Source organism: Xiphophorus hellerii, chromosome 3, assembly GCF_003331165.1.
Source record: "Xiphophorus hellerii strain 12219 chromosome 3, Xiphophorus_hellerii-4.1, whole genome shotgun sequence".
NCBI lineage: Eukaryota > Metazoa > Chordata > Actinopteri > Cyprinodontiformes > Poeciliidae > Xiphophorus > Xiphophorus hellerii.
In genome coordinates this window covers 9,449,128-9,476,809 of record NC_045674.1, presented here as the reverse complement: position 1 = coordinate 9,476,809, position 27,682 = coordinate 9,449,128, and the positions used below count along the sequence as shown (strand labels likewise).

Genomic DNA, 27,682 nt, shown 5'->3' with positions numbered 1-27,682 from the left:
GTATTCAAGGAACTTGCTATTTCTAATAAGAATAATTACAAGGCAAATGCACAAATTACAAGCACATCTAGTGTACGACTGATGCATCACCAGCTTCATCTGTATTTTATTCAGGCTTTCACAGAAAAAAAGCTATACATGATGATACTAATACTGGTAAACACATCTTGACATATTACATATCTCAATCCATAGCATCAAAGAATGAATAAAGTACCATGTAACATCTTCAGATATTTATTTAAAGACCAAAACCATTCCGTGTATGCGATGTGGTCAGTTTTTGAAAACGTAAAATGCTGTGACTGTTCTGGAATATGAGCAGTAGGAAAACATTACAGTTGTGCAAAATCATCAGACCATGTTACATTCTGGTTATTGACAGGGCTTATTTGACGGCTAGTGTAATGGTAAGTGTGGTTCTTATATATTAATGTGCGTCTATATGTCCTTCCATTTATTTTCCAGACTTAGTTCCTTCAGTCTATGAGACGAGTAATAAGACAAACTGTATGTGCAACGTTGACTACTCATGTTCACACAGCAAAGATCCGTCGAACACTGAAATCCGTGCAGATATGCATATAAACTACGCAAACACGAATACTTCAGGTAGATTTAAATGCACACAGATGCACGCGTACACAAATGCTACTTAGCATCATGCAAATATTATTTCTTGTGCAGATATTCTTTTTTCAGATAAAATATTTCATTTAAAACAATCAGAAAGCGATGATATTGTATTTTTGCTTAGAAGCCACAGAAGGATATGGATATGAAGGATATGATTGGTTATTCTCAAGTTGTTTTTGTACCAGATGCCTTCAAATGTATTCACCAATGACTTTTGATCCTCAGCAGCCTGATTCATGTCCAGTGACTTTGTTTTGTTTCAACTCCCTACAGAAAATATTGTTGCTGCAACCTATTGCTGTTCATTGTCTCCACATCATGAGCTGTGACGTTTGAGGAACTCCATCAGACACCTCTCCAAAATACAAAAACAAATGAAATACAGATTGTGATTACAATCAGGCTGGAAATTATACACTTTGTCTGCCTATACAGACTTTAGAAAATCTTCATGAAGAATCAACCTTCCTGCTTAATGCTGCACTTTGAAAAGAAAGACCTGTCCAAGAGTTTTAGTACAATCAGTTTAAGACACAGACCAAACCAAGCCACAATTTGCAATGTGGCTTCGCTATCCAACTGTGATTTCAACTGGAAACCAGCAAGGCTGTCAGAATAACACAAGATCCGCAGGATATTTTTTTTTTTCCCAAAAGTTTCAGAAAACCTTTTTGTTGAAGCAGTCCTCCAGTTCTCATTGCATGTTCTACAATGCAGCATAGCAGCAGTAACTCTTTCCCACTCATCTCTGTGTGTTTTCTGGGGCTGCTGGGCAAGGCACCGTCTCAGTTTTTTTCCTGTCCTCACCCAGCAGGCTTCAGAGTTTAGGTGACAGCGCTGGTTGTGACGGTGGACGCAGTGGTGGTCCTGCTTTGGCCTTTCCTCCGCTTCCCCCCTCCACCTCCTCCTTTGCCTTCTCGTCCTCTCCCACGTGCATTTTCTCTCCTGTTTGTATCATCCTGTCTGTTGCTCTTATTCTTTTTGTCTGAAATGACAATATAGAGACAAAATGATTGATAGTTCTACTTTCCAAAAGGAATCTTAAAAGGTAATTATCATCACCTTGTGTTTTGTGGAGAAATTGCTGTCAAAAGAACAATATGAATTGTTGAATGAATCTAATAACTAATAACGGATGTATCAATATGTCTACTTGATCTCGAAAGTCTAGATAACCCTATTAAAATGTTAGGATTTTGAAAAAAATAATAAGACCAACATAATTTCAAATCCATTTTAAACCTTGATATGACATCCTGCACAATTTAAATGAAAAAAGATAACAACAAAATGGTTGCAGAAGTGTACAAACCCTTTAACCAATGCTTTGTTGAGGCACTTTTTGATTCAGTTTCAGCTTTGAAGAATTGTTATTTGGTCAACATCCTACATCTTAACTTTGCAACAATTGGTCAATATGTCTCCTCAAAGGTTGCAGGATCCATTAGTAAAGTAACATTTTGAGGATAAATCTTGCCCACAGCTTCTTCGATCCTAAGCACACACCCGAGAGTTTGGGATGAAAACTCACTAATATTTAGAATTGTTCTGAAATCCCTCACTTTTAAAAGAAAAAGATACACCCATAGCATAATCCTGTCACTACGGGAAATAGGGCTTTTTTGTTGATATGCAGGGGAGTAGTCTTCGAGTTTGGTTTCATAAGCCCATGATAGATTCTTCCACAAGACCTTGGAAGATTTTAGACATGACAAAACGCTTTTAAAAACGCTTATGTCTTTCAGCCCTCTTCAGTTTAGACATTTAGATGAGATGTGAGACCAATATCACATGAAGAACACAGGACTACTCAGAAATTGCAGCACTTTTAGCATTGCAGACTCCCTCACCTATATGTGTCTGTGCCTCTTGACTTACCCTTTTGTATAATTAGATCATTTAAATCAGGAGTGTCAAACTCCAGTCCTCAAGGGTCGCTGTCCTGCAGTTTTTAGATGTGCCACAGCTACAAAACACTGGAATGAAATGGCTTAATTACCTCCTTCTTGTGCAGATAAGTTCTCCAGATTCTTGCTAATGACCTAATTATTCTATTCAGGTGTGGTGCAGCAGAGGCACATCTAAAAGTTTCAGGCAGTGGTCCTCCAGGACTGGAGTTTAACACCTGTAATTTAAAACCTGCGACATGCCCTGCGACAGACTGGCAACCTGTCCAGGGTGTACCTCGCCTCTCGCCCAGAACGTTAGCTGGAGACAGGCACCAGCACCCCTCCTAACCCCACTAGAGACAAGGGTGTTAGAAAATGGATGGATGGATGGATGGATTTAAATCCTTTATCACCTTCTGTCCATCCATAGCTTTAGTTAAATGATGAGAGAAAGGCTTCAAGGAGAGCTGAAAGTTTAGTCAGATGCACTGGCATTTATGTCAGGTGTTTACTACCGAACACTGACTGCTGGAGTTGAATCAAAAGGTGATTCAACAAAGTTGAGGTTCACATTTATACCACCAGGTAATTGCAGATTGTTTATTTTTTTAATTTCTCAGTCTGACAGACCTTTTTGTTCTTCAGTTGAGTAATATAATGTATTGCACTTTAAAGACGGAAAAACTTCTGTAATTATTTGTCCCAGGCTTGGTCAATATGAAGATGAATTTTCATTAACAATTAAGAAAAATGTCCAAATGGCAGAATGCAGCACCACAAAAAAGTTGCACTAGTGTGTAATAGATGTGCAAGGCTAATATAGGCCACTCTATTACAACATCCATAGACTGATACTTGTAATCTGTACTTGTATATTTAGGGAAATTTTCCTCAGTCAGTTAATATAGTACATATTGGCAGTGGCAGTTTTAGTTCAGTTTGGGTTTCCTAGAGCATAACAGTATAAATTTTGGGGAAATTTTGGGACACCAGCTGACATAAGAGCTTATTGTGACAAGGCAAATGAACTGTCAAGAATAATTTAAAAGGTCTTGGAGGAAAGTAGTTTTTGTAAACCAAAAATGAAATGGTTCTACATGAATATGTGCAGGAAATTCTAAAGATTATGATCCAACTCAATACTACAACAACTATGTTTGCTTCTATGTTTTAATGGTTTGGACGAATTACTCACATTCTCAGGAAATAAACACCAGCAACATTGCTGGAATAATGTTTAGAATGGGAGCTGCTGTAGTGTCAGTTACTAAAGCAACACTTACTACAATAATTATCTGCCTAAATCTAAGAAAATATATGATATGCTTTGTTGGATTGTTCAATTACTGTAAATGTTCAAGTCCTCACTAAGAACTGAGTTGCTGAAGATAAAGCGGTCTCTCCTTCGTTTTTAGATTAGTGCAACTGAATCTTGTAAAAAAATATATTAGTTGGCTCAAAATATTGTATCATTTCTAACCAGGGGCCTGTTTATTTGTAATTAAAATAAGGACCTATTTCTTAGATTAACAGCTTATTTGCAGCAACGACCATCTCCACAACTGAGTTCCACTACTGTACAATCTCACTCCTGCAGGAAGAAAGCCAACTCTGAATGCTGTATATTTGCCGACAGTCACAGAAAATTAAAACTATCATCTCTTTAACATCAACAAGCCAGAACTTTTATAGCAACGGATCAACATTAGCAGTGAACTCAAAGCCCAGCTGTCCTGTAGCACATGGGACCAATCTGGCAGTGGTCTCTTGGTCTGTTTAATTTAAATTTCAACAGCTACTCACTCCTTTGTCCCACTTGACACACTCTCAAACCGTGCACGCCCTACTCTCTGCTTTAGCTCTTGTACACACCTGTCACAGATTTTAAGGGCATAATCACAGCCTAAATAACAGACTTCCCACACTATAGTTAATTTTCAGTCACCATCAGTTCAGAAGTGGGATAAGCTGACAATTTTAAAGGTTTATAACAGCACTATGGATAGTGAAGTAGAAATTTTCTGTTTTACAGATCACTTAAAATCACTTAATGAGACAAATGTCAAGGGCCTAGTGAAGGCCAGTGACAACTTGAATAGTAGCCACAAAGTGGAAAACAAACATTAATGTCTAACAGTCACTGAATCAAATTTGATTGTTCTGAGTTCTGATTGCTAACAAACACCACAAAATCTAGAAAAACGTCTAAAAAATTTAAATAAAAATATATATATATATACAAGTTCATTATTTTTTGTCACTCGTTTCACAAAATGAAACTCCTATGTGTTTTAGGTTTATTGCACACAGTGAAAAATGTCAATGAATGCATATATTGTGACACCGACTTTCTGAAATGAGGGACAAAAAATATAAACTTTTTTAGCATTCAATAGCATACCAATTGATTTTTAAATTGGAGACTTCAGTCAAATACTTTGAAGCTTTAATAATAAAAAATATCTTGTGACATGATGCACATGCTTATATTCTCAGGTGTATAAAAATGATTGTTGATATATGCTCTGTTTTGTAAAGGAGATACAGTATGTCATCATTCTATTGCTGGGTTTTATTTAAAGGTGTTTCTGTCCCATATTTTTTGTAGATTTTCATTGACCCAGAGAGACACAACTCAGCAACTTTGGACTATTTTTTTTAAATATGATTTTGTAAAGTAAACAAATGTTTATATGTGAAAAAAATAATTTAATAAAATATTATTAGAAAATTTTGATTTATTTACAACTGTAAAAAAATAAGTAATTGTTTATTTATAAGTCTTACACAGAAAACAGAATCAGCTAGACTCTTTAATGGCAAAGTGAGGATTCAAATATTGGTCACAAAACCTAAGACATCTGTATTTCTGCCACTGACCCAGAAAAACATCATTGTTGGCATACTTATAACTAAAACCTAGAAGAATCTGAGCCATGCTAATTTTCCAGCTATAATTGATTTGTTAAAAATAAACACAACTAAACACTCATTTGGTGAACTGACTGACATTTAGCAAGATTCCGTAAAGAATGTGAATCATTAGTGTCTTTAATTTCATTAATGTTGCATCTATAAACTGAGCTTTTATGCTCACTATTTTAACAAGCCCTTAAAACTAAGCGTGAACAGCTGAAATTAAACATGATGAGCAAGAGTGGAGCATGTTTGAAGAGTCCTCGAAAATATTTCAAAAACACTAGCAGACGCACTCACTGTGTAAGGACTTAATTAGTTCTCTAACAAATCACTGATGGGGCCCAGAGACGGGGACTCCATCAGTTTATGACAGCTCTGATTGCACCTACTCTCCATCCAAGCTAAACAGTTTTGCTTGACAAATGCAATAACACATGCAGCAAATCCTTTCGCGTGAGACTTTTTTTTTGTTGTTGAGCTTCAGGAAACAGTGGGGGGAAAAATCACAGCCAAATCAACACAAAGCGTGAGATCTGCAGGCCACTAAATCACTAATGTTATACAAGATCTGCCCCCTGTGTTTTATATAGCCCGCCTGCCAGCCAGCTCCCACAGATGAATCCACAGCTGCGCTCTTTTACCCACATGAACTTGTTCATTGGAATCACAGTGCCATCACCCATGAATTATCCAGCCGATAAAAATCGCTCCAGTGCATTTTAGCAGAAATTTAGCAAGATGAGGCTAAGAAAAAAGGCTTCTTAACTTTAACAGTTGGTTATTACGTAATCCATAAGGCTTCTAGGACTTTATATGTGTCATATGAAACCTCTTCTATCATTCTTATTTTTTTAATTATAAAATAGCTTTGCATAAAGTTTAGAAAGAGTTTGCAATTTTTCACCACAAAGTATTATTTTGAACTCAAAGCTGAAGGTGCTTCCTAGAAGAGGTGGCAAGAGTGAATTTGCTTCTTATGTTTGATACCTTGTAGTCAAAAGTCAGTGAATAACCAGCTCTTCGATGAACAACTACAATCCTTCATCCGAGTAGACCTGTACGGGACACTGTCAGATCATGTTCTGTTGTTTAGATCCAGAACCCGAGAGGAACTTTCCAAGTTTAGAGAATGGTAACATAATATGCGAGCCCTCCCCATGTTTACTCACATACAGTATCGGGGCAGGCCATCTGTTACATGTTGAAACATCTGTACTGCTGCCAGAACTGTGCAAATGTTGTTAGCCAACATTGCTGCTGTGACCGAAATCCCCTAAGCGTGCCACCTTCCAATAAAGACTTTAAATACTCCCTATTTAAAGTTCCGCTTGCCCTTGTAACTAACTTTACTGTTCTAGCTCTTGTTAAAATTGGTGCATTATGTAAAAGAAACTGACATATGGGGGCATTTAGAGAGAAAGTGATTTGCTAATAACTTCAAATTAACGTTAATCTTATTGCAATTGAAGAGATCTAATCCAATGAAATGAAATAAGTAGGTGCAACAGCTACCAAAGTGCAACAAACAAGTATTTGACCTTTACAGATTTTTCTGTTTTTGCTTTTATCGTCACACTTTCTTTTTTTAAAGTCTTCAAAAAAGATTTTAGAAAACATCTTGACAGGCAAAAGCCCAAGGAATACAAAAACTGTTCCACAAATGAGCTCATGTTTTTTAGGGGAAAATGCTTTCAAAACCAACTGGGCCCTGTGTGACAAAGTAATTCTCCCCTTTGTTAAATGATTTATCAATTGTGAATAACATTTTTCGGAAAGCTGCTTTCAAATTCAGTGGCCAGATTACTGATACGATCAATATGTAACTTAAAAAGCACCTCAGTGACACCATGAACTAAGTTAAACTCTCAAAAAGCAACTTCATGTCCTAATCTAAAGAAATGTAAGAACAAATGAGAAACAAGGACATTTATCAGTAATTCATAAGAATTGCAGGGCCTTTTTTCTGGCTCTGAGACTATGGCAGAGACTTCCAGAGTGAGAGACATGAGTAGTAATGAATCCTAGGAATAACTGGCCTACTATTTATACTAAAATCACATTAAATGTTTGTAGTCCTACAGAAAGAACAACACTGGACACATTTGAAACCCTTGGCAAAATCCACTGCTGATCAAAAAGAACACAAAGACCTTTTCATATTTTCTCAAGAAATAAAAAAGACATCTTGACCACCTTTAGGGAAATATTCAGTAGACTTATAAGGCACTATGTGTCATCAAAATGTGACCTTAAGATCCAACATACTTGGCAGCAGGGGGAAGATCTGAAGGACATAAGTCTTTGAGTGGGAATTTATTAATAGCCTAGTCAAGTCTGAACCTAAATCCAGGTGTGATAGCTGTTTCTCAAATAAACAAACACTGCATTTTTCTTGAACTTTATATGCAATTTACCATTGCTTTTTGCCTGAGTTGTTGTTTGATGGCCTCAGCAGTTAACAAAGCATAGAGCTACCAATAAAACATTAATGGTCACTAAACTGTGAGAATGACTGTTAACCTGCTGGAGAGCAAGCGGTTGTGTGCAGCCATAAAAGCCTCTCGCTTCAGTGGTCTTCAGAAACAAACAGCCCTTTCTCTAGTTTTTCAGATCCCCATCCAGCTCAGCAGTGCGTAATGTCCACCCTTCATCTGCTCAACTGGTGGATTGAGTTTATTGTTTATACATGCTAAGCTCAGGAGATTCTGTAACCTTCTGTTTCTTCTGCCAAACCAAGCCAAACCAACATGCTGCAAGTCAAAAACACACTTGTGAGTGTGCTAACTTTTTAAAAATGAGTCATTAGGTGCCTTTTTTAAGGAACATTTCGACTTTCATTTGCTCATATGTTCAAGGGAAAAAAACTCATTTATGAATCAGCTTTTTTGATTGTGTCTTTTACCTCTAGGACAAGGCATCTTGGTCACAACACACTTCCTCCTTTCTGTCTCTGGAGCACAGGTCTGTGAGGGCACATAAGCAGGGGAGGTGTCCACACTGTGAATCTGGGGAAGGGGTGAACGAACCCGGGTTTGTGAGCCCTTCTTAAATCCACATGTCTTGTTCTTCTTCATGCAGGAACTCCATTGGCTCCACTCTCCTAGTTCACACTCTGAAGCATGATGACCTGGGACAAAAATATATATAAATACATATATACATATATGTTCAAAAAACTTAGGAGCTGAGTGAAGTGTTCAAATCTTCAGCATCTCACATTCGCTTCATATTTTCTGTGCTTTTCACACCTCAGTAGGTTTGACTTGGGATAATGAGCTTAGGGAGTCTGCACATCTGAAAACAATTTGTGATTTGTGGATGGATTTATAGCAGCAGAGCAACAGGTTTGGGTAGTTGCTAAGAAACTGAAAATGTGTTGTCTTTAAGCAGACTCTGCATGTGACAATTATGGATAGGAGCAGAGCCAGTTTAACTTAGTAATACTGTGCCTTGCAAAAGTATTTATATCTTTGGAGCATTTCAACATTTTGCCAAGTTATAAGAACAGACTTCAGACATCTAGAAAATATTCACGATGTTCGACATTTTCTCTTTCCTCAAAATTCTACACACAAATACCCCACTATGAGTATGTGGGAAAAGGTTTTGGGGATTTACTAAAAATTTAAAACCAGAAAATCACAATAAGTATTCACAACCTCTGCCATAAAGATCACAATTTAACTGTTTCTACTGAAATCCTGAATGAAGAGCTATTAGGTTGAGGCAGAGGTTTGCCTTCTTGCGGAACATACAGCAAGAACTACAACACATTGGTTTGTTCAGAACCAGAATGTAACTGAGAATTTGTGGCAAGTATTAAAAATTCCAATTCACAGACTCTTATTGTCTAATCTGACTGAACTTGAAAAGAATAAAAATCAAAATTACAGTTTCTGGTTGTATCCAAAGAGAGGTACCCAAAAGGCCTGCAGGTGTAACTGCAGTGAATGTGGCTCTACAGAGTATTTATTGTAGGTAGGTTGAACAGAAATGCATTACACACTTTTCAGAGAATCCTTTGTAAAATAAAAAAATATATAAACAATTTAACAATTACATAAAAATCTAATTAAAATACTTTGATGTTTGCAGTTGTAATGTGTCAAATGTGAAAAGGTTTAAAGTGTATGACTACTTTTACAATGAAAAAAAGTTTGGCATTTGAAGTCTTTCGACTGTAAATACTTGAGGCACTAAAAAGGAAATTAGAGTGTCGATATTGTCTCAAACAATGGCTAAAGAAGAAATGCGTAAAATTTGCTCTTCACATTTTTCATCCAAGTAAGATGAAGTGGCAATGCTGTTTTGTAAGTTTTACACAATAAATATAAACGTTCACTCACCGTCACAATCCATGGTGTTATTGGCGGTGTGCTTGCCTGGAGGGCAGCTGACATAACATCGGCCACTGTGTGAATACAAGCCCTCCTTACATTTTGTGCAAAAGTTGCGACTGAAGCATGCTTCACAATTGTCAATTTTACACTCTGAAAACATACAAAGAAAGAGAATTTCAAAGCAATCAGTTTCAGGATGTTTTCAGTTCCAAACAAAGACAATGAAATATTCAGTTTAAACATTTCAAGCTTTAAGACAAAATAGTTTCTCAAAGAGATTTATTAGTAGTCGTAAAATGCACAGGACTTTATTGTTTCAGAGTAGCTACAGTTGCCTTTTCAAAACACATCCAACACAGGGGTGTTTTTTTTATTTTTTAAACTAGTTTAAATAAACGCTGCCAGAATCTGTTATAGCAGATTTCACAAGAGGTGATTTCTCAATATCTCAGACTTGAAAACCGTTCCAACATAAGGGTGACCACAAGTACCTCAAATTCGACCCTTAACACACTTCCCTCTCTTGTGTAGCTATATTAAAAATACTCCTGCTGGCCTCTCATAGTTAGTCTTTAAAATAGAAATATCTTCATGATACCAAAGTGTTATGCTAAAAGAAGCATTGTCCAAACTCCAGACAATATGCGTCAAAGTGTTTATCATCTACAGATTTCTTCTGTTTATCCATTTTGAGTCATCATACGCATGTGTTTTGTCAAGCATGCATACGTAAATATGAGAGTGATTTTCAAATGTTAATTTTATGTACTTTATCCAACACAATCTGATCTAATGGTAAATTGTAATTGTGTCATTTTTAAATAATGATTGAACTATGGTTTAATAATTTTTTAAAATTCAATTTCACTTGACACCTCCATACACTCAGGCCTTCCCGTCTGACTTGCTGAATCTAGAAATCACTTAAATAGCACCGGTCTGAAAACATGAAGTTGGTTAAAAGATTTCAAAAAGTAATACATTGTTTATGATTTAATAAAATATTCTGTGGGTGTGTGTACCACTACCTCTGGCTAAAACAACGGCATTTCAGACAAGGAAGATCATATCAACAGTGAAACAAGGTGGTGTCATTGTGGTGGTCATTGTGTCTTTAACATATTGGGAAGGATAAGTCCTAATATAGAAAAAAAAATCTCCTTTGTATAATTTAACTAACTTATCAATGCTACTCTTAGATACATTAAATAGAGAAAAAGTAAAATAAGAAATTATGAAGTACTTTATAAAGTTCTGTTGGGCAAAATCTTTATAAAACAAAGATAAAAACGTATTTTTTAATACAGGCTACATTTTCTGCAGCTGTTGTGATGCCAAAACCAGAAATGATCCCTCAGTGAGATCTTAATGCTCTTCCTTTTTGCTTCCAATTACTACACTATAAAAGGCAATACCTATTCTTACTTAAATTAGGTTTGTATGCTTTACTCAAGTCTCACTAAATTGTTTATTCAACTCAAGTAATGTACGTGTTTGGCCTGAGAAAGATACAAGACAAAGTTATTTTGAGTAAACTGGATTTGAATATTTTTGTTACTGGAGTGAATGCTTCAGCTCAGCAGTGCGCATGCGCAGTAAAGTGCAGGAAGCTTCCAGAATGTTTGTGGACTTGCACATTGGAAGAAGCAGAGCTTCTCTAAAGGTGAGTTCTTTGTCTTCAGTATATTTTAATTTGTCATGTATGCCTTTACTACTCGCATATGTGGTTACAGGTTGATTTTTCTCAGAAAGGTTGATGCATTACAGTCTTTACAGCAGGGGTCGGGGACGTGTGGCTCTTTTGATGATTGCATCTGGCTCGCAGATAAAACATAAAATATTTAATTTAGATGGATTAAAATTTATTTTAATCCATCCATCGATTTTCCACTGGTCATATCCTGTTCAGGGTTGCTATTGGCTGCAGGAGCAGTCCATTATTTTAATTGGATGATAATAGCCTACGGTGGCTGTTGCTGGGTAAACAGGTAAATGCCCCCTTTTGAATCAGTCTGCTCGGGCATTAGCTCAAAGCTAACCCTTCGACGAAGAAGATGGCGAAAAGAAAAAAAGACAAGGAGACATGTCTCTGTCGGCAAGAACTGTTCATAATCGCACCATCATGATGGCAAACCAAGTGGAGGAAACGCAGGTGAAGGACATAAATGCAGCGCCGTTCTTTTCCCTGGCTTTGGATGAGTCAACAGACGCAAGCCATTTGTCACAGTTCAGTGTGATTGCAAGATATCCTGCTGGTGCCACACTGCGGGAAGAAAGCCTTGCTGTTCTGCCAATAAAAGGGTCCACAAGAGGTGAGGATTTATTCAAGTCTTTCATGGAGTTTACTCAAGAAAAAAATCTACCTATGGATAAACTTCTCTCGGTGTGTACTGATGGTGCTCCATGTATGGTGGGGAAAAACAAAGGATTTGTGGCGCTTCTGTATTGACCATGTTTGGATCTACGTGTGCATGTGAGCAGTCATTCTCACATCTTAACAACATCAAGTCCAACCTACGGTCACGTTTAACGGATGAAAGCCTCAAAGCTTGCATGAAGCTTAACCTTACCAAGTACCAACCAGACTACAAAGCCACCAGCAAATTCGTGCAGCACCAGAAGTCGCATTAATGGTGAGTATTATAACAACATTGTTTAAAAGAATAAATTCAGAGGCTTATACTCACATTTAGTTGAATTCAGTCGTAAAATATATTATATGGCTCTCACTGAAATAAATTTCCAAATATTTTGCTTTCATGGCTCTCTGAGTCAAAACGGTTCCCGACCCCTGCTTTACAGGCTGACATGCTAATGTTAGCATGGGCTCATGGGTAAAACATTAGCTAAAACTGCCATGCCTTTTACTTGAGAGCCTTTAATGTTTTTGTCCATGATAAGAGATCTGACTAATAATTGCCTGTCTTTCAACTGCAGCCCCTTAGCATGTTTGTAAGCATAAACCCAGCCTGCTAATGTTCATGTAGCATTCATTTTAGTCGACCATGCGGAGTGTAATGTGGCATTCAGGAACAATTCCAGTCTTTTTTGAACGGGAGGACTCAAGTCTCAGTTAGTGAGAATATAATTACTACAAATAGTAATATTATGAACAATTGATACTTATACTTGAGTAGAATGAGTTTGCATAAGAAATAGACTTCAGTGATTTGAAACATTAGATTCTTAGACTTCTGCTACATATGAGCAAATGTTTATGCAAATCTGAGCATAATTGCTCAGCATTTTCTACATATCACTATTTACATCATTAGTTTTTTTATATTAAACAAAATAGGTATTTTACTTGAAAGTTGTTTATGCATTTATATTAAATAAAATGTGTGTTTACTGTGCCATCCCAATATAAGCTAAATTCCTCTGGAGCTGGGTTTGATTGTCACTGTTTTTGCAGAGTTCACCAGAGTGGAGGGTGGGATCTCCTGTGCTGCATTCAAGTCTGAAATGGAGTCGTTGACAACACACTTCCCATGATTCTTGTCCAGGTTGAACGAAGGGTGAGCATTCTGAATGATTTTGTTTAAGGTGAAGAAAATTCTGCAATGTTTTTAATTTATATCTTGTTCAGTTGGACGCGCACACATGCACATGACTCCTCCTCACATCTTCTCAATAAACTTCAAAACCAGCCAGTTTGGTGGTGTGTTAAAGGGACATTGAGTCATATTGTTTGGGGGGAATTTGTCTTGATGATATTTGGGTGATTGAGACTGGAAGAAAGACAGTTAGTTGTTGAAATAATGAATGATTGAGCAACAGTCTGTGGCATTAATATAATAATCAGCTGATAGCAGGTTGGAAATTTGCTGTTGCTCCTTTAACCGTACAACCATCAAAATTCAAATCTAGTCTTAGTCAGACAATAAATAAGGGTGAATAATTATTTTATGCCACTTATTGTGAAAAAATGTGATTTAGTTTCTTCAGAATATGCTTGTCCTTACTTTTATTGTTTTTCCTACTTGTAGACCAAAAATGTTGCCATGAGGACTGCTATCCTTCGATGTCTCTCAGTTTTACTCGAGGATGATGAAAGAATTCTACAATGTCTCTGGTATGTATTACTATTTTGTTTGTCAGAGGTTGTGGAAAAAAAATCAAAACTTCACCTCATTCTTTTTTTAATTTGTACTTTTCTTATTATTCACAGAATTCAGATGCCATGGCAGACTACATCCAGGTTCCTGTGGGGTTATTGACTGTTATGTTATGCTAAGTATATAATTTTGTTAAAATAAAATGTTGAATTTTGTGACCTTAAAATCTTTTGTTGTGGTTACTTAATTTATTTAAGGCAATTGGTTTCCTAGATTCTGCTAAGTAAACTGTACTGTTCATGTAAATTGGACTAACTTGATGTAGTTGAGTTAAGAAGAGGATAATTTACTTGCTACTTCACTTAACTAAGTTAAATTAACTTGACACAATTAAGTTCATACAACAAGGTCTTAAGTACACTGAACAAGTATATGTTAAAACAAAACGTAAGAATAGTAGTTAAACTTACTCACATTTTGCAATCGGTTTCCAAGATTTTTTTTAAGTAAAATCAACTTGTCAAAGTTTAGAGTGTATTGTCAAGCCTTGACAGCTAAATTTGGCATAAACAATCATTTTAGCATGATAATTTAAGATTAATGTTGCTAATGTTACATTTAAAGATGACATGTAAAAAGCCAGATGATTGGATAATAACCCCAGTTTACCACTAAGTGCCTCTGAAAAGAATGTAAAGAATAAATTTAACCATTTGAGCTACAAAATTGAAACAAAACAACAAAAAGAATGTGTTCTTTGGAGTATTGTTTTGTCTGCAAACCATTATGCCATTACATTAACTTGTTTATCAAATATAATCTAACTTGATGTGTAAAATATAGTCTTATTATTCATATGGAGGCAAAATCCACCGACATAAAAGTAGCTCAAAGTAGTATTTATCTCATTCTTTTATGATTTAACATGCATAATTAGGAAACCAGCTTCACTTTTGGTTTTACTCATAATCCAAACCAGCCACTGTATATGACTGCATATTATTCAAAGCATTGCTATAGCGAGAACACAACAAACATCCTGGCCTGACATAAAACCTGCAGATCAGAGCCAGCTAAAAAGCAGACAAATACTGCAAAACAAACTCTTAAAAGTCTTTTCATTGGGATTTTTAATCCAATGCTTATTTCTACCCACACATTTGTGAAAACAAACATCAGACAAAGCTCCTGGCACTCTTCACCTAAAAGCACTGGAGCCGATGCCATGAGAGGGAAAAAAAAAGAAGTTTATCAAGTAGTGAGAGTGCAGCTGCCCTTTTAACCACCCTGTAAATGTGCAGAGGAGTATTTAAATCCTTACATTCCTGCAGCTTGCACATTTATAGCTGTAATATGTATTTATGCCAGTATTTTCAACTGGAAAAGCAGCAATATAAAAGCAATTTCACAATCAATTGTTTAACTGTTCTTACTGTGCATTGCCTTTGTGTAACACGTTATCACGGAACATCTTACTCGGTCACAAATATTTGTCATTACAAACGTGACTAATACTGAAAAATTGCAGCACCCTCCAGACTATTTTAAAGTATGTTTGAAAAGTCTAGATGCTTAGAAATAAATTTTGTTGGATTAAATCTTTTAACTTCAATTAATAATTGCTGAGTTTAAGCTCATTACTTTTTTTCCATTCCTTGTAAAGGGACAACAGCCTTATTATAAATAACTACTTTATTGCAGTAACATAACTCACTACAAAGGTTAGGAAAATCCAACTCTAAATTGAACTACTGTTACTCACAAGGAAAATGACTGTTTACCAGCAATAGTGGTGCCACAAATGTTGTCTTTTTATGATTCCTATAAAGTTTACGTAATTACAGTATATCTGAAACATTACCTTTTTTTTCCTTCAGGTTGACCTAACCTAAAGATCTGAATTACTAGTTAAAAGTTCTTAATTGGTAATCCATAGATATAGCTCTATTTATCTTTAAATTTTCAAAATGAAAAAGTAGAAAACAAAATGCACATTACCACAGTCAGAGCAATAGTTAAACTGGAACTATGACAAACAAGGTTGGATGAGGTCACCCACCCAGACACGGTTTAAGGAGTTAAAAAAAAAAAAAAAAGCATCTTTACAGTGTAATGTTAGCAAAGTGGGGCGCTACGTCTATATCACAGCCTTTATAAGCTACCGTATCTACATCCCAAATGATTGTTTGGGATGCATGCCAGAGGAAAGCCCTTTCTGTCCGTCACACACATGTGGAGTCTGCTAAAATTTCTATTGAACCATATCGTTTGGTCAGGTAAGACTAATGTTCTCAGCAACAAACACTCCAGGTGGACTTAGAGTAAAAATATGTACTTAGAAAAAAAGTACTTAGAAAAAAATATGAAAATGTGAAAAAAGCACTTTATACTGTGGCTGTAGGCTTCTTTCCAAAATTAAAACTGGATGAGGGTTCAGGTTTGTCTTGCTGCAATGTACAGTAAAGATGGTAGTTATGGAGAAAATACATCTGCTACATCTTGCATCTTATAGTAAGAACAAAATATTTTATTTTCTTTGAACATATCTTTGTCTAGGTGGTGCTTATATGTGGACTGCATAATATGAATGAAAATGGCAACATAAAACTAAAGAAATAGAGAATCAAAATAAGCATTTCCCTTCTATGTCTGCCTAAGCTATTCAAAATAAATGAATATAGTTTCTATTAAGACATCTGCAGACGCAAGAGACACAACTTAGCCAAAACCTGCACAGAAATCTTGTATAAACCACTAAATGCCCACATAAGCAGGATATGACGAGTCAATAGTACGCACATCTTCCAGAGGTCTAATTTGAGAATTATCGCAAAATGAGTACGCTGAAACCTTCATGACTATGCAGGATTGTACAGGGATGTCAACAAATTTACTATGCCCACTCATGTCCTGTTTAGGTTCATCTGGCTCTTTTCGGGTGAGCTTCTTTTCATGTTTTCTAATGTTGAAAGTATTACTCACGTGTGCATCGGTTGTTGCCTTCTGGATTCCGCATGCCAAAGTATCCCACAGGACATGAGGGGAGGCACACTCCTATCTGACGGATGTCATTGCGCTCCAGGAAGATGAAGAGCTTTGGATTGCATTTAATGCAGCCATTATACTCAGAGCATCGGTCACAGCCTTTTGGGCAGGATGGTGGTCCCTCTGTGCTAACTGTGGAAACATGAGAATAAACAAAGAAGAAGGAACAGGCATAATGAGCCTACAGACAGTAAAAAATATGGTCCACATTGGGTTGATGAGACCAGGGAGCTTCTGTGTTTCTGTTTTTGACTCCCCCGATTGTTATCACAGTGCCAGCATTATTACAGTCCACAGGATTAAAGTTGTGTATTTTTCAGTTTATTTGGGTCAAAAAACATCAAATGATGGAAAATAAAAAAGAGGCGAGGACTCTGTTGAAATTTTAAACAACTGAATCTGAATTTATGCAATCGCTAACGTTTGGGCATGATGCACATGATGACCATAATGCACCAGCACCAGGAAGGTAGGAAGCTTGACTGAAATTTTCTGCGCTGTAAACAAAGATCCCCAACTACAAAGAGAAAGTGCCGAGCCGAATGGCATTTTTGTCAGCAATAAAATGTCTTAAACATTCCTCTTGCTCCGACTTTTATTGCTCAATATTTGAAAGAGTGGCCAACACACTTGGAGTGAACGAATGACTTCTTTCACTTCCTCCACTGTCATTGCCAAACTATAACCATTAGTAGACTACAGTTCTAAAGCAAAACAGAAAATCAATGTCATCATCCACATGCAGCGCAGTTGTTTTGCTGCAGCTTAAAAGGAGATTACTTAAATAATCTCCTGTAAATGAATGTGTTAAGAGAAATGTGAAATTTAAAAAAGCAAACAAAATAAAAGCTATGCAAATGGGAATATTCAAAAGAAAACTGATTAGCAGCCTCAGGCTGACTGTGATTTTATCAGAGGTATGTGCACACAAATCCAGTTTTTTTTTTTTTTTTGCAGCTTGATTGAAAACAAATTAAAAGCTGATGTTTTATGATCTCCACACTATGTCTAAAGTAAATTTGACTGATTTTGCAGATAAGTCAGGATTGTAGCTTTGAAGAGGGGTCCAGAATCTAAATAAATATTGACTAAATATCTAAGCACATTTGTTTAAGCTGCTACTATTTGTTTATTTCAAGATTGGATTGATGGAGAGCACAAAAAGATTTTACTGTGGGAAAACAAACCAAAATTGTGACTACCAGTCCACTAAGTAAAATCTAGAGTTTGTCAACAAACATTTCTGATTGATGGGTAAATGGTTTAGAAAAGTTAAAAAAATACAAGTGTAAACATACTAATTTAACAAAAGCCCAAAATTGCCAGGAAACAAACCCTATTTAAAGACGCAACACACACTTTCTTCATCCCATGCTACATCATGACTCATATCCCTCAATCCAAAACAACAAAAAACAGAAGACAACGTACACAGAAGCAGTAACCTAAATCATTTCTAGGAAATGTGTGTGCATATCCTTTACTAGCAGTGTTCTTGGGTAAAAAAAACCAACAGTCATCTGAGTTGATTTACTGTGCTGTTCTCTATCAGCTCAACAGTCATTTGTACAGCAATCAATCTGCTGCGCTGCCTCCTAGAGATAAAGAGGGAAGTCCAAACCAGCTAAAAGGTTTCTTCCAGGAACAGATTTCTCCATGGCTGAAGAATGGTAAGCAGCAGTGAGCAGTAAAAGTTCTAGTTAGTCTCTGATACAAATTGTGATATCGGTAAAAACTGTCTTTCTGATGTGACATCATGGAAAATAAGCCGTTCTAGATATCAAGGAAGACGATTGTGTACCTCCACAAGTCTGGTTCATTCTTGTGGTACAACTTTCAGATGCCTGAAGGAGTGAAATTCATTCGACTAGACAATTATATGCAAGTAAAAACATCAAGGGGATTTCCAACCATGATAGTTGAGGAAAGAGGAGGCATCCGAGAGATGATCATGGTTTGGTGTTAAATTTGTCAAACGTCTGAATGGGGCGTCTTTTTTTAAAAACAACCTTTTCGTTTTATTAAGCGTAATATTGTGTGTGACCTTAGAAAGTTAAATAACATCCGCATTCCTTTAAAGGTGGCTTTAGTTTTTGTGGTCTACGAACACCACAACAAAAGCAGTAGAAGTTAATTGGTAAGAGTCGTTATTCACAACAAAACTGATACAGGACCACACTCAGGACACTCCTTTTGTGTAGTCCTGTACTGACATGGTATGAAAGGCCACTCAGCAAGCAAGAAGTCACTACCCTGAAAGCACTTTTTTTTACATGTTTTGAGAATAATGGGGAGGCTCTCTCATAACATAACATAAATAAAGCATCAGGATGGCAGCATCATCTTTTCACCTCACAAAATAGATTGCATTGTGAGAATTAGTAATGCTCATTACATACGGGACAAGGTATAAATGATAGAAGTTTGGCCTATGATAGAGATTTGTATTCTACCAGCTAACCGCAGTAATACTTGATGATGTAATCGGCTGGCATCAAAACAGAGCAAGTTGGAAGCAGCAAGGGAGGAGCTCTCTAAAAGGCAGGTGGAAAAACATCAATTTTCTGGACCTGGTTCGAGTTCAAACTAAACTCAATTAATCTAAAAGGTTTAGCATGTTAACAATACGTAATGCACATTGATCACATTACCTATTTTGACCTAAAAGCCTCTCTCCTGTGGAGGGCTATCTAGTTTGTAGCAGCGTGGTCTTGTGCTTGTAATACAGTCACAAACATGAGTGAAAAGAAGAGTGAGGAGCATCAGACTGGTGTGCTCAACGTTTGGATAAAACCAAGATATTGTGTTGCCTACTTATTGCAATGATGAATTATCCTTCCACTGAAGCACAATCAGTTTATAGTCAACATTTCTAAATTACATTTGAAAGAAAATGGCTTCTTCAGCCATCCTGAATATAAAAACATGAAAAACTGAGATGCTTGGTTTGAGACAATAAAAGATTTTCTTTAACATTTTAAAACTTACAATAGAAATTTTTAAAAATACACTAATTGAGTGGAATATATGCTTTTTTTTCATTTTATAAGTTTTATACCAAACACATATTGTGACACTTATCATTAGTGCCACCCATCACAATTGATATCAGGATATGAATTTTGTGCCATATCACACATCCCTAATGGGAATATTGAAGAAACATCTCAATTCCTCAGGCATGGGTTTCATTTGTCTCTGTCAAATGAAAAGTGACACAAAGCATGCCATCAAATTAGTTACAAAATGACTTAAAGACAACAAAGAATGTTTTAGAGAGGTCACAAAGGAAGTCTGTATATTAGATCAAGGTGTCCTACAAATCTAACTTAGTTACGGCAGTTATGTCCACATTGTTCAGTCAAACTTCCAGCAAACTATTACAAGAAGAATGTTGAAGAATAAAACCTCAATGTTCAACACTCATAGAGTTTAAAAGGTAAATTTTGAATTTAAAGATTATAAAGCATTCTCTTCCCAATTAAATGTGAGACAGTGAGGGAAAATAAATTAAATGCCCCAAGAAAAAAATCTGGTTTCAACCATAGTTTACATGTGAGATGGAATGTTTTAAGCAGTTTTTTTCAAGAAATTTTCCTAATATTCTTTTTGTTTTAGTTTGATCCTTGAATTCAACTAGAGCTAAACAACTTTAAAAGCAAGATTTCTCTCCTGCTGAAGAAGCCAAATCTGGTCACTTTGAAGATAAATATCTTAAGATGAGACGTGTAAATTAAAAACATTTCCCATATTTTGAGAGGGAAACCTTGAACTGGCTGCGCCACTCTGGAGGGAACCTCCTGAGTATTATTAGTTGCTCCATATCTTCTGTTTTCATCACATTGCCACAAGATTAATTCTGACTTTCCCTCCCAGTTTGCGTGCTTATATTAGCACCACATCTGTTACTGGGGTCGGTCTTGGTATTATATGTATTCTGGCTTTGAGGAGTCGGGCGAGCTTGGCATCCACTGAAAGCTCCTTGTGTGTAAAGGAAGAATTATTTCAAAGCTGACAGAAACACCAGCGCAGAGAGATATGCTGCAAGTCGATCCGGGCGCCCCGTCTTTGTAGTTGCGTGAGGTCAGAAAAATGCTTACAATAATACTGGCTGCCTGGTCCAAGAGAGAGCTTAGAGCTGTCAGGTACTCACTCTGTTATGTGCCCACACAGCCAGACACAAAATGAGCAATGGCTTTGTGAGGGAATCCATCAAAAAAACCTTTTATAAACAACTTTAATACCCATAAAAGTTTTACATAAACTGAGAGGGGCATAATCTTAAAAGAGCCAGAAAGATGATCCATTCCGGGGGACACTCTGAACCCAACATAACCCGCCTTGGAAAAACAAATAAGAGTCAAGGGAAAATAAACAAAATGTTATCGTTACTTTGCTCGTTAAATGTTTATAAGATGTCCACCGCAGTAAGTCAGACCACAGAAATGAAAAGAAGCACTGGTGCAGTGGAAGGAGACGGAAACCAGTAAAACAAACTAAAGCGTTACAACTTACCCCGTCTCTGCCTTCTCGCCTTGGAGAGCTTGAGAACGTCACTGTGACCCATGGAGCTGAGAATAATCATTGCCAGCGCCACCAATCCCAGCTGCATAGTCCCTGCTGCCTTCTAGGCTGTGCAAGGCCCCCCCCTTGCAACCAGATGGATCAGGTAAGGGGGGGGGTTCCCCCTTCCTCTTTGGGGCAGGTGGATCCCTCTGCTGCAGGTACTGATGGAAACCTCTTCTCAACACGCAGTGCTGCTCTCCTTCCTCTCCTTCTGTTTGCCTCTCCCTCCCCAGGTCTCTCTCTGAATCTTTCACTCTACTGCCTGATTTATCCACAAGTCGGAGATGTAAAATGTGACGCTGCAATTACACGTCCGGGCAAGTACGAGGCAAAACAAGTCATCATGTCAGAGGTGGCGTAAACAAACGGAGGCGGTGGGAAGCGAAAAGGGTTAGAGCAGGGGTTGAGGAGGAGGCGTGGTGGAGTGCTTGTGGGTCAACCCATGAAGTTTATGAGGAGCTTTAAAAAAGCTTAAAGCCTCCTGCTGGAGCCAGATTTGCTGTCGTTTAAGTATGCGTGCTGCTTTGGAGATGGCGGCAAATAATGGTGTGCAAGCTGACAAAAGACGGATACAGGTTTTTCTTCCGATGTCTGGTTGCACTTTTGTTTGATCCGTTGCCTAATGAGCAAAAAAGAACTAGAGAAGAAAAAAAAAACTAAATTAGAATGGATTTTATGTGGAAAATACAGACACAGCAAATCACAGAAAGAATACTGACATTTTCACGTTTTTGAAAACTTTTTTTGTATCTTCTGGGATTTCTAAATACATTGCCTTTTCACAATGTCTTGCAAAGTTATCATACCCCTTGAACTTTTTCACATTTTGTCACACAACAGCAAACTTCATCAAGTTTAATTGTTTTGTTTTTTGGTGAATCAAGTCAAAGTAGTTGATTATTGTAGGGTGAAAAACAAGTTATATACAGTTTTGATTTTAGATTTTCTTTTCCCCAGAAAACTGCTTCAGTTTTGCAAAGAGAGGATGCAACAAACAAATGGAAGAAGATGTTCTGGCTAGTTGGGACCAAAATATAACTTTTTGCCCTAGATGCAAAATAACCTGTGTCACGTAAATCAAAGTCTTTAACACATCACAGTAAAACCTGGAGGAAACAGGAAAGTTGTTCAGACTAAATAGAGAAGAAAACTTTTTTGAGGTTATAAAAGACTTGAGAGAAATTTATTTTCTGAACATATAAAACTAAATCTACGGCTAAGAGCATAGAATGGCCCAGTAAAAGTTCAAATCTATATCATCTGAGCCTTAAGCGCTTTTGAAAAAGATAGTCAAAAACAGTTAGGGTGCTAAATACAAATCCCACAATTTTCACACTTTTATTTATAAAATCTTTAAAAAACTATGTAACTTCACTTTTAAGCAGTATTTTTGCTTAGGTCTGTTACATAAAATCCCAGTTAAATGCATTAAAGGTTGTGAATATGACATGACAAAATATGAAAAATGTTCAAAAGTTTTGATTACTTTTGCCAATCGCAAGAATATACAGTACAGACCAAAAGTTTGGACACACCTTTTAATTCAATGAGTTTCCTTTATTTTCATGACTATTGACATTGTAGATTCACACTGAAGGCATCAAAACTATGAATAACACATGTGGAAATATGCACTAAACAAAAAAGTGTAAAACAACTGAAAACACCCCTTATATTCTAGTTTCTTCAAAGTAGCAACCTTTTGCTGTGATTACTGCTTTGCACACACTCTGCATTTTCTTGATGAGCTTCAAGAGGTAGTCACCTGAAATGGTTTTCACTTCATAGGTGTGCCCTGTCAGGTTAATAAGTGGGATTTATTGCCTTATAAATAGTCATGAAAATAAAGAAAACCCATTGAATTAGAAAGGTGTGTCCAAACTTTTGGTCTGTACTGTATATGAAAACCCTCAAAGCTGCCAGCAAGAACAGCTAAAGTGCTCTCATTGGCACATTTTATTTTTGTTTTTAATCAACAACAAAGGAGTCTTGTAAATGACAAACTGAATTATTTTCAGAGATTTATTGGCTACTTATTGGATGATGTAAATCTTACCTAAATTCTTTAATAGAAACTCTCAAGAAGTTAACGGAGCAGGCCAAAAAATATCCCTTAGCTTCCCTCCTTATAAAATACGAAAGTGCTTTGAACCCCATTACTGTTTTTGCAAGGCTAAGCAAGGCAACAAATACAGTTTTCCACATCTTTGTCAATCAAAACAACAAACTTAAAGGTATTTTATATGGACATAATATACCAAAGTAGTGGATAACTGTTAAGTGAAAGAGAAGTGTTATTTTGCCAAACACTAGGTCTTTTAATAAAAATCTAGAGTGTGTTGTGCATTTGTACTCAGTCTTCCTTACATTAAAAAATTCAATGTTATCAGTTGCCTTTAGAAGTTGCCTAATTGCTAAAAAGACTTCACTCCTGTGACATTTCATCTCAGTATAAATTAGGTATGAATATATAAATTCAGCTGTTCTGTAGTGGCGTAATAGGTTTTGTCACAGAAAATCTAGAAAGAAACAGCAATGAGAAGATCAAGGAACACAACAAACGTGCCAGAAACAAACTTATAGGGAAGTTTAAGTCAGAACAACATCCCAAGATTTGTACACATCAGCTGGTGCTGTTCAATCCATCATCTGATAGACAAGAGGCAATAGCAACTTCAAATGTGCCAAAATAGGAATATTCATTTAAAGTCATAGCTGCACAATGACAGAATGAATCGCAGACACAGGCAAAAGGCCTGCAGTAACTCCAGAGGAGCTGCGAGGATCCTGAACTCAGATGTGACAGTCTAGGGCAAAAACAGCTAATAGTTGTGCACCCCACAAATATGACTTTGTGGGTTTCTTTTATGAAAGAAACCCATAAAAGTCTCCTCAAATAAGCCAAATGCCATGTCTGAGTCACACGGAAGAAGGTGCACATAATACTCTTGCAAAGTATTGTGTGTGCATCTTTATATTTTCTGGTACCGATACATGAGAGTTGTTTCAATCTCCTGTGATGTAAATGTTAGCAAATGGCCACAAATGAGGCAATATTTATGTTCAGTCCTAAAAAAATATAAATATTTTTGACTCATTTTTGCAGAGGAAAAAAGGTTTATATCATTTTCTTCTGACTCAGTTAACTAGTGACACTAAATCCTAAACAGATGCAACAAAGATGTGCAATTTGGCTCCAGACTGCGTTCAGAGTGGTGTGGTGCTTACTCATAAACTTTAAGATGACTGGCTAAATGAAACAATCCATCATTCAACAGGGAAACCTAATCCCACAAATGCTTTGCGTTCACAACACCTTAAGCTGCATTTGGCCCCGGATCAATAACTCAGGCTTGTTTATCTTCAGGAAATTCACTGTCATCTCTTGGAGGAGCAACACAAACATCAGAACCTCGAAAGGCTTTTGTCATATTTGGTGCTGAGATCTTTTTTTAAGATAGTGTCATGTGCCGCCTGTATTTACAGCTCCCGTGTGAAGAGGACACACAGAACATGTTCGTATCTGAGCAATGGGCGGTCCTCCCTCGCAGCTCAATAAAGAAAAATAGGACCATATTTGGCCGCTGAGCTGCTTGTGGGTCTGAATCACGCTGAGGACAATACCATTTGGTGCGTCTAAACATTCCAGCAGGCAATATTGCATTTCTAGCTCATGTATAAATCAAAAATATTTTTTGAATTCCAAGCATTCCTAAGGCCAAAATGTCATGAGAATACGCATTACTGTTATTCAAATTATATGTATATATATAATTTAAGTATGTACATACATATGCATACTCCAGTGGAAGGCAAGGTTAAGCAAATTGTATCATTGATAATCATCAAAAAATAAAATTATTCATATTCAAAGTTTGTTTTACACTTTTTTTCCCCAGCAAGCATATAACAAATGTACAATTTTCATTACTGCCACTTTGATTCTTGTGCAAATTGTGATTCAAGTAACCGGAAACTCAGCATTTGGATGAGTCAGAGTGAAATTTTCCAGAACTCACTCACTCAAACTACAGGCCAGAAATGATTTTATAATCCTGAACTTTAACACTTCCAATATTACTCAAAGGCTGAAATCATTTCTGAGCACAGTGATCCAAAGTATATTTATCATTTACTATAAAATATTATTCATTTTAGTGTTTCTTTACAAACATTTGTTTCCCAAGGCAAATGTGGTTTTCTGTAAGCTGTTAAAAGTTCTCTTCACCTTTGCTCCCTCTTCCATTATACTTTGTCTTTCCTCTCCCAGAGCCCAGACAGCTCATTAAAAAATCAGGAGATTAAATTGCCTCCTTTGTAAGCCCTAAGTTTGATGTATCAATTATTCAGACGCCGAAAAGGAGCTGCCACTCTGGGAATTTATTGAACCCAGAGAAGGTGCCACAACTCTGAGCGCAGAGTTGCAAATGTCTGTGGATGAACTTTGTGCCTGTAATTCAACCTACTGGCATATCGGAGTGCTGAGCAAATCGTCTATCCATAATACATGTGTCAGATTACTTCTGGAACATGATAGTATAAAAGGAAAAATCACAGGAAACAAAACAGAAAACAAAGCAAATGTTATATTTTTTTAAGTTTTCAAAGAAAAGCTTCAAAATTATTAAAAGATCAATAATTTTTCTGAGAGGTGATGCTCTCAGAAGTAATACTTTTTTTTACAGCAAGATTTTCACAAACCTCATTAAAGAGAAAGCATAGGTTGTTTTTGACAAAGAAACCTGTAAAATCTACACCTTTTTATAATTCTTTATTGCATTTATTATTTTTATTTTATTTTTTTTTATCCAAATCACTATAAGCAGTCCAGACCATTTGCAGTGTGGACAGCTACATACTGGGTTACCCCAGGAGTATCTGCAGAAGCCGTAATTGTTCTTGTCATGAGAGGTCAAAATTGGAGCAACTAACATAACTTATCAGACCAGGCAGCCAAGTGAAAGAATCCCTGCCCATGTTCTCTGAGTCGAACCCCCACATAACTCCTGAGGCGTGCAGAGCTCCAGCAGCCTTCGGGTTGATCCTGCACAGCTCAGATCATCGCAGGTCAACTTTCCCCTCCAGATGCTTGCACAACATGCCAGATTACAGTAAAGTGCATAAGACAGCTCTTTGAATATAGGTTGAAAAAAAAACACAACAACAACACAGATTTTATCTCTGCTGCTGGACACTGATAGTTTTGTTAAAAGCTCTGAAATTTCTTATACCATAAAATTCTACATAAATGTTGATTTGGTTTTACCTTGAAAGAACAAAAACAAATCTACACATTTTCATCCATTCATACCCAGTGCACTGGAAGAAGTAGTATTACACCAATTTATGGATATGTTTAAATTATGGCACGAAAGAAAATTAATATTAAAAAATTAGAAGCACTGGAACTCAAACCTATTACTTCTACAATTAAAAATATTTCCAGTTAAATCGTTAATTGATAACGCAAAACTGATAGTCATAATAATAATAATAATAATTCGGTTAATTTAGTTACTTTACTTTTCAAGTTTAGAGCTAAATATATCCAATAACATAAAAGCCATAGACTCACCTGATTATGTTGCGTCTGAAGCTGATCCCTCTTTTAAGTTAAAATCCTTCACTTCTTTTGTCACAAAAGAGATCCTTTTTACCGGAAACTCATTCGCAGTTTTTTGCTCCTCTTGTCTTTTAAACAATTATATTACTACTCGATGCACACGACAATAAAATATGAATTCTATATTATTATTTTTTTAAAAGGTACAAAAGCTACGCAGGCGCGCACAGTCCGCTGTAACAGGTCAGTCTGACTTTTGCTCCTTTCCCTCAGTCGCGACGCGCCGCTTTGTTCGGACTCTCCTGCGAGGTGCGCTTTTTAAACGCGCTTTCGGGCTCCAACTGCGTCCAACTCCTGAGAGTGGTTCCAAAGCTGTAGTATTAACTTATAACCTGCAGTCCCTGCCAGAGGGCACTGCAAGGCCCGCCCCTTGCATTCTCACAATGAGAGAATGAAAAACCTGCGCTTATAGACATGATGCTAAATAAATATCTGTTCCCGTGTTTAGTGTCATCTTGGAATATGTTTTTGTTTATTTGTTTTTGTGCGCGTGTTCGTGTGTGTGTGTACGTGCGTGTGTGTGTGCGTGTGTGAACTCTGACATAAACCGACAATAAAACAAAACCATATGACGGAATGAAATACTATTGTGCACGTTGGCACAGC

At 36.7% G+C, this 27,682-nt stretch overlaps 1 protein-coding gene across 1 annotated transcript; it reads right to left on the bottom strand.

Moving 5' to 3' along the window:
* Positions 1-68: 68 nt before the first annotated feature.
* Positions 69-27,382, bottom strand: rspo1 (R-spondin 1). Its single transcript, XM_032559081.1, has 6 exons — positions 27,029-27,382; positions 21,403-22,090; positions 16,825-17,019; positions 9,791-9,934; positions 8,347-8,571; positions 69-1,621 (listed from the first exon to the last, which is right to left on the bottom strand). The coding sequence occupies exons 2-6, from the start codon at positions 21,497-21,499 to the stop codon at positions 1,461-1,463; spliced, it is 822 nt and encodes a 273-aa protein (XP_032414972.1). The 5' UTR covers positions 21,500-22,090; positions 27,029-27,382; the 3' UTR covers positions 69-1,460.
* Between the last annotated feature and the right edge of the window lie 300 nt (positions 27,383-27,682).

Coding starts and splice junctions, on each gene's coding strand:
- rspo1 (XM_032559081.1), bottom strand. CDS start 21,499: ATGCAGCTGGGATTGGTGGCGCTGGCAATGATTATTCTCAGCTCCATG. Junction 8,572..9,790: donor TAACACCATGGATTGTGACG/GTGAGTGAACGT, acceptor TTTTTGTCCCAG/GTCATCATGCTTCAGAGTGT. Junction 1,622..8,346: donor CAAGATGCCTTGTCCTAGAG/GTAAAAGACACA, acceptor TTGTCATTTCAG/ACAAAAAGAATAAGAGCAAC.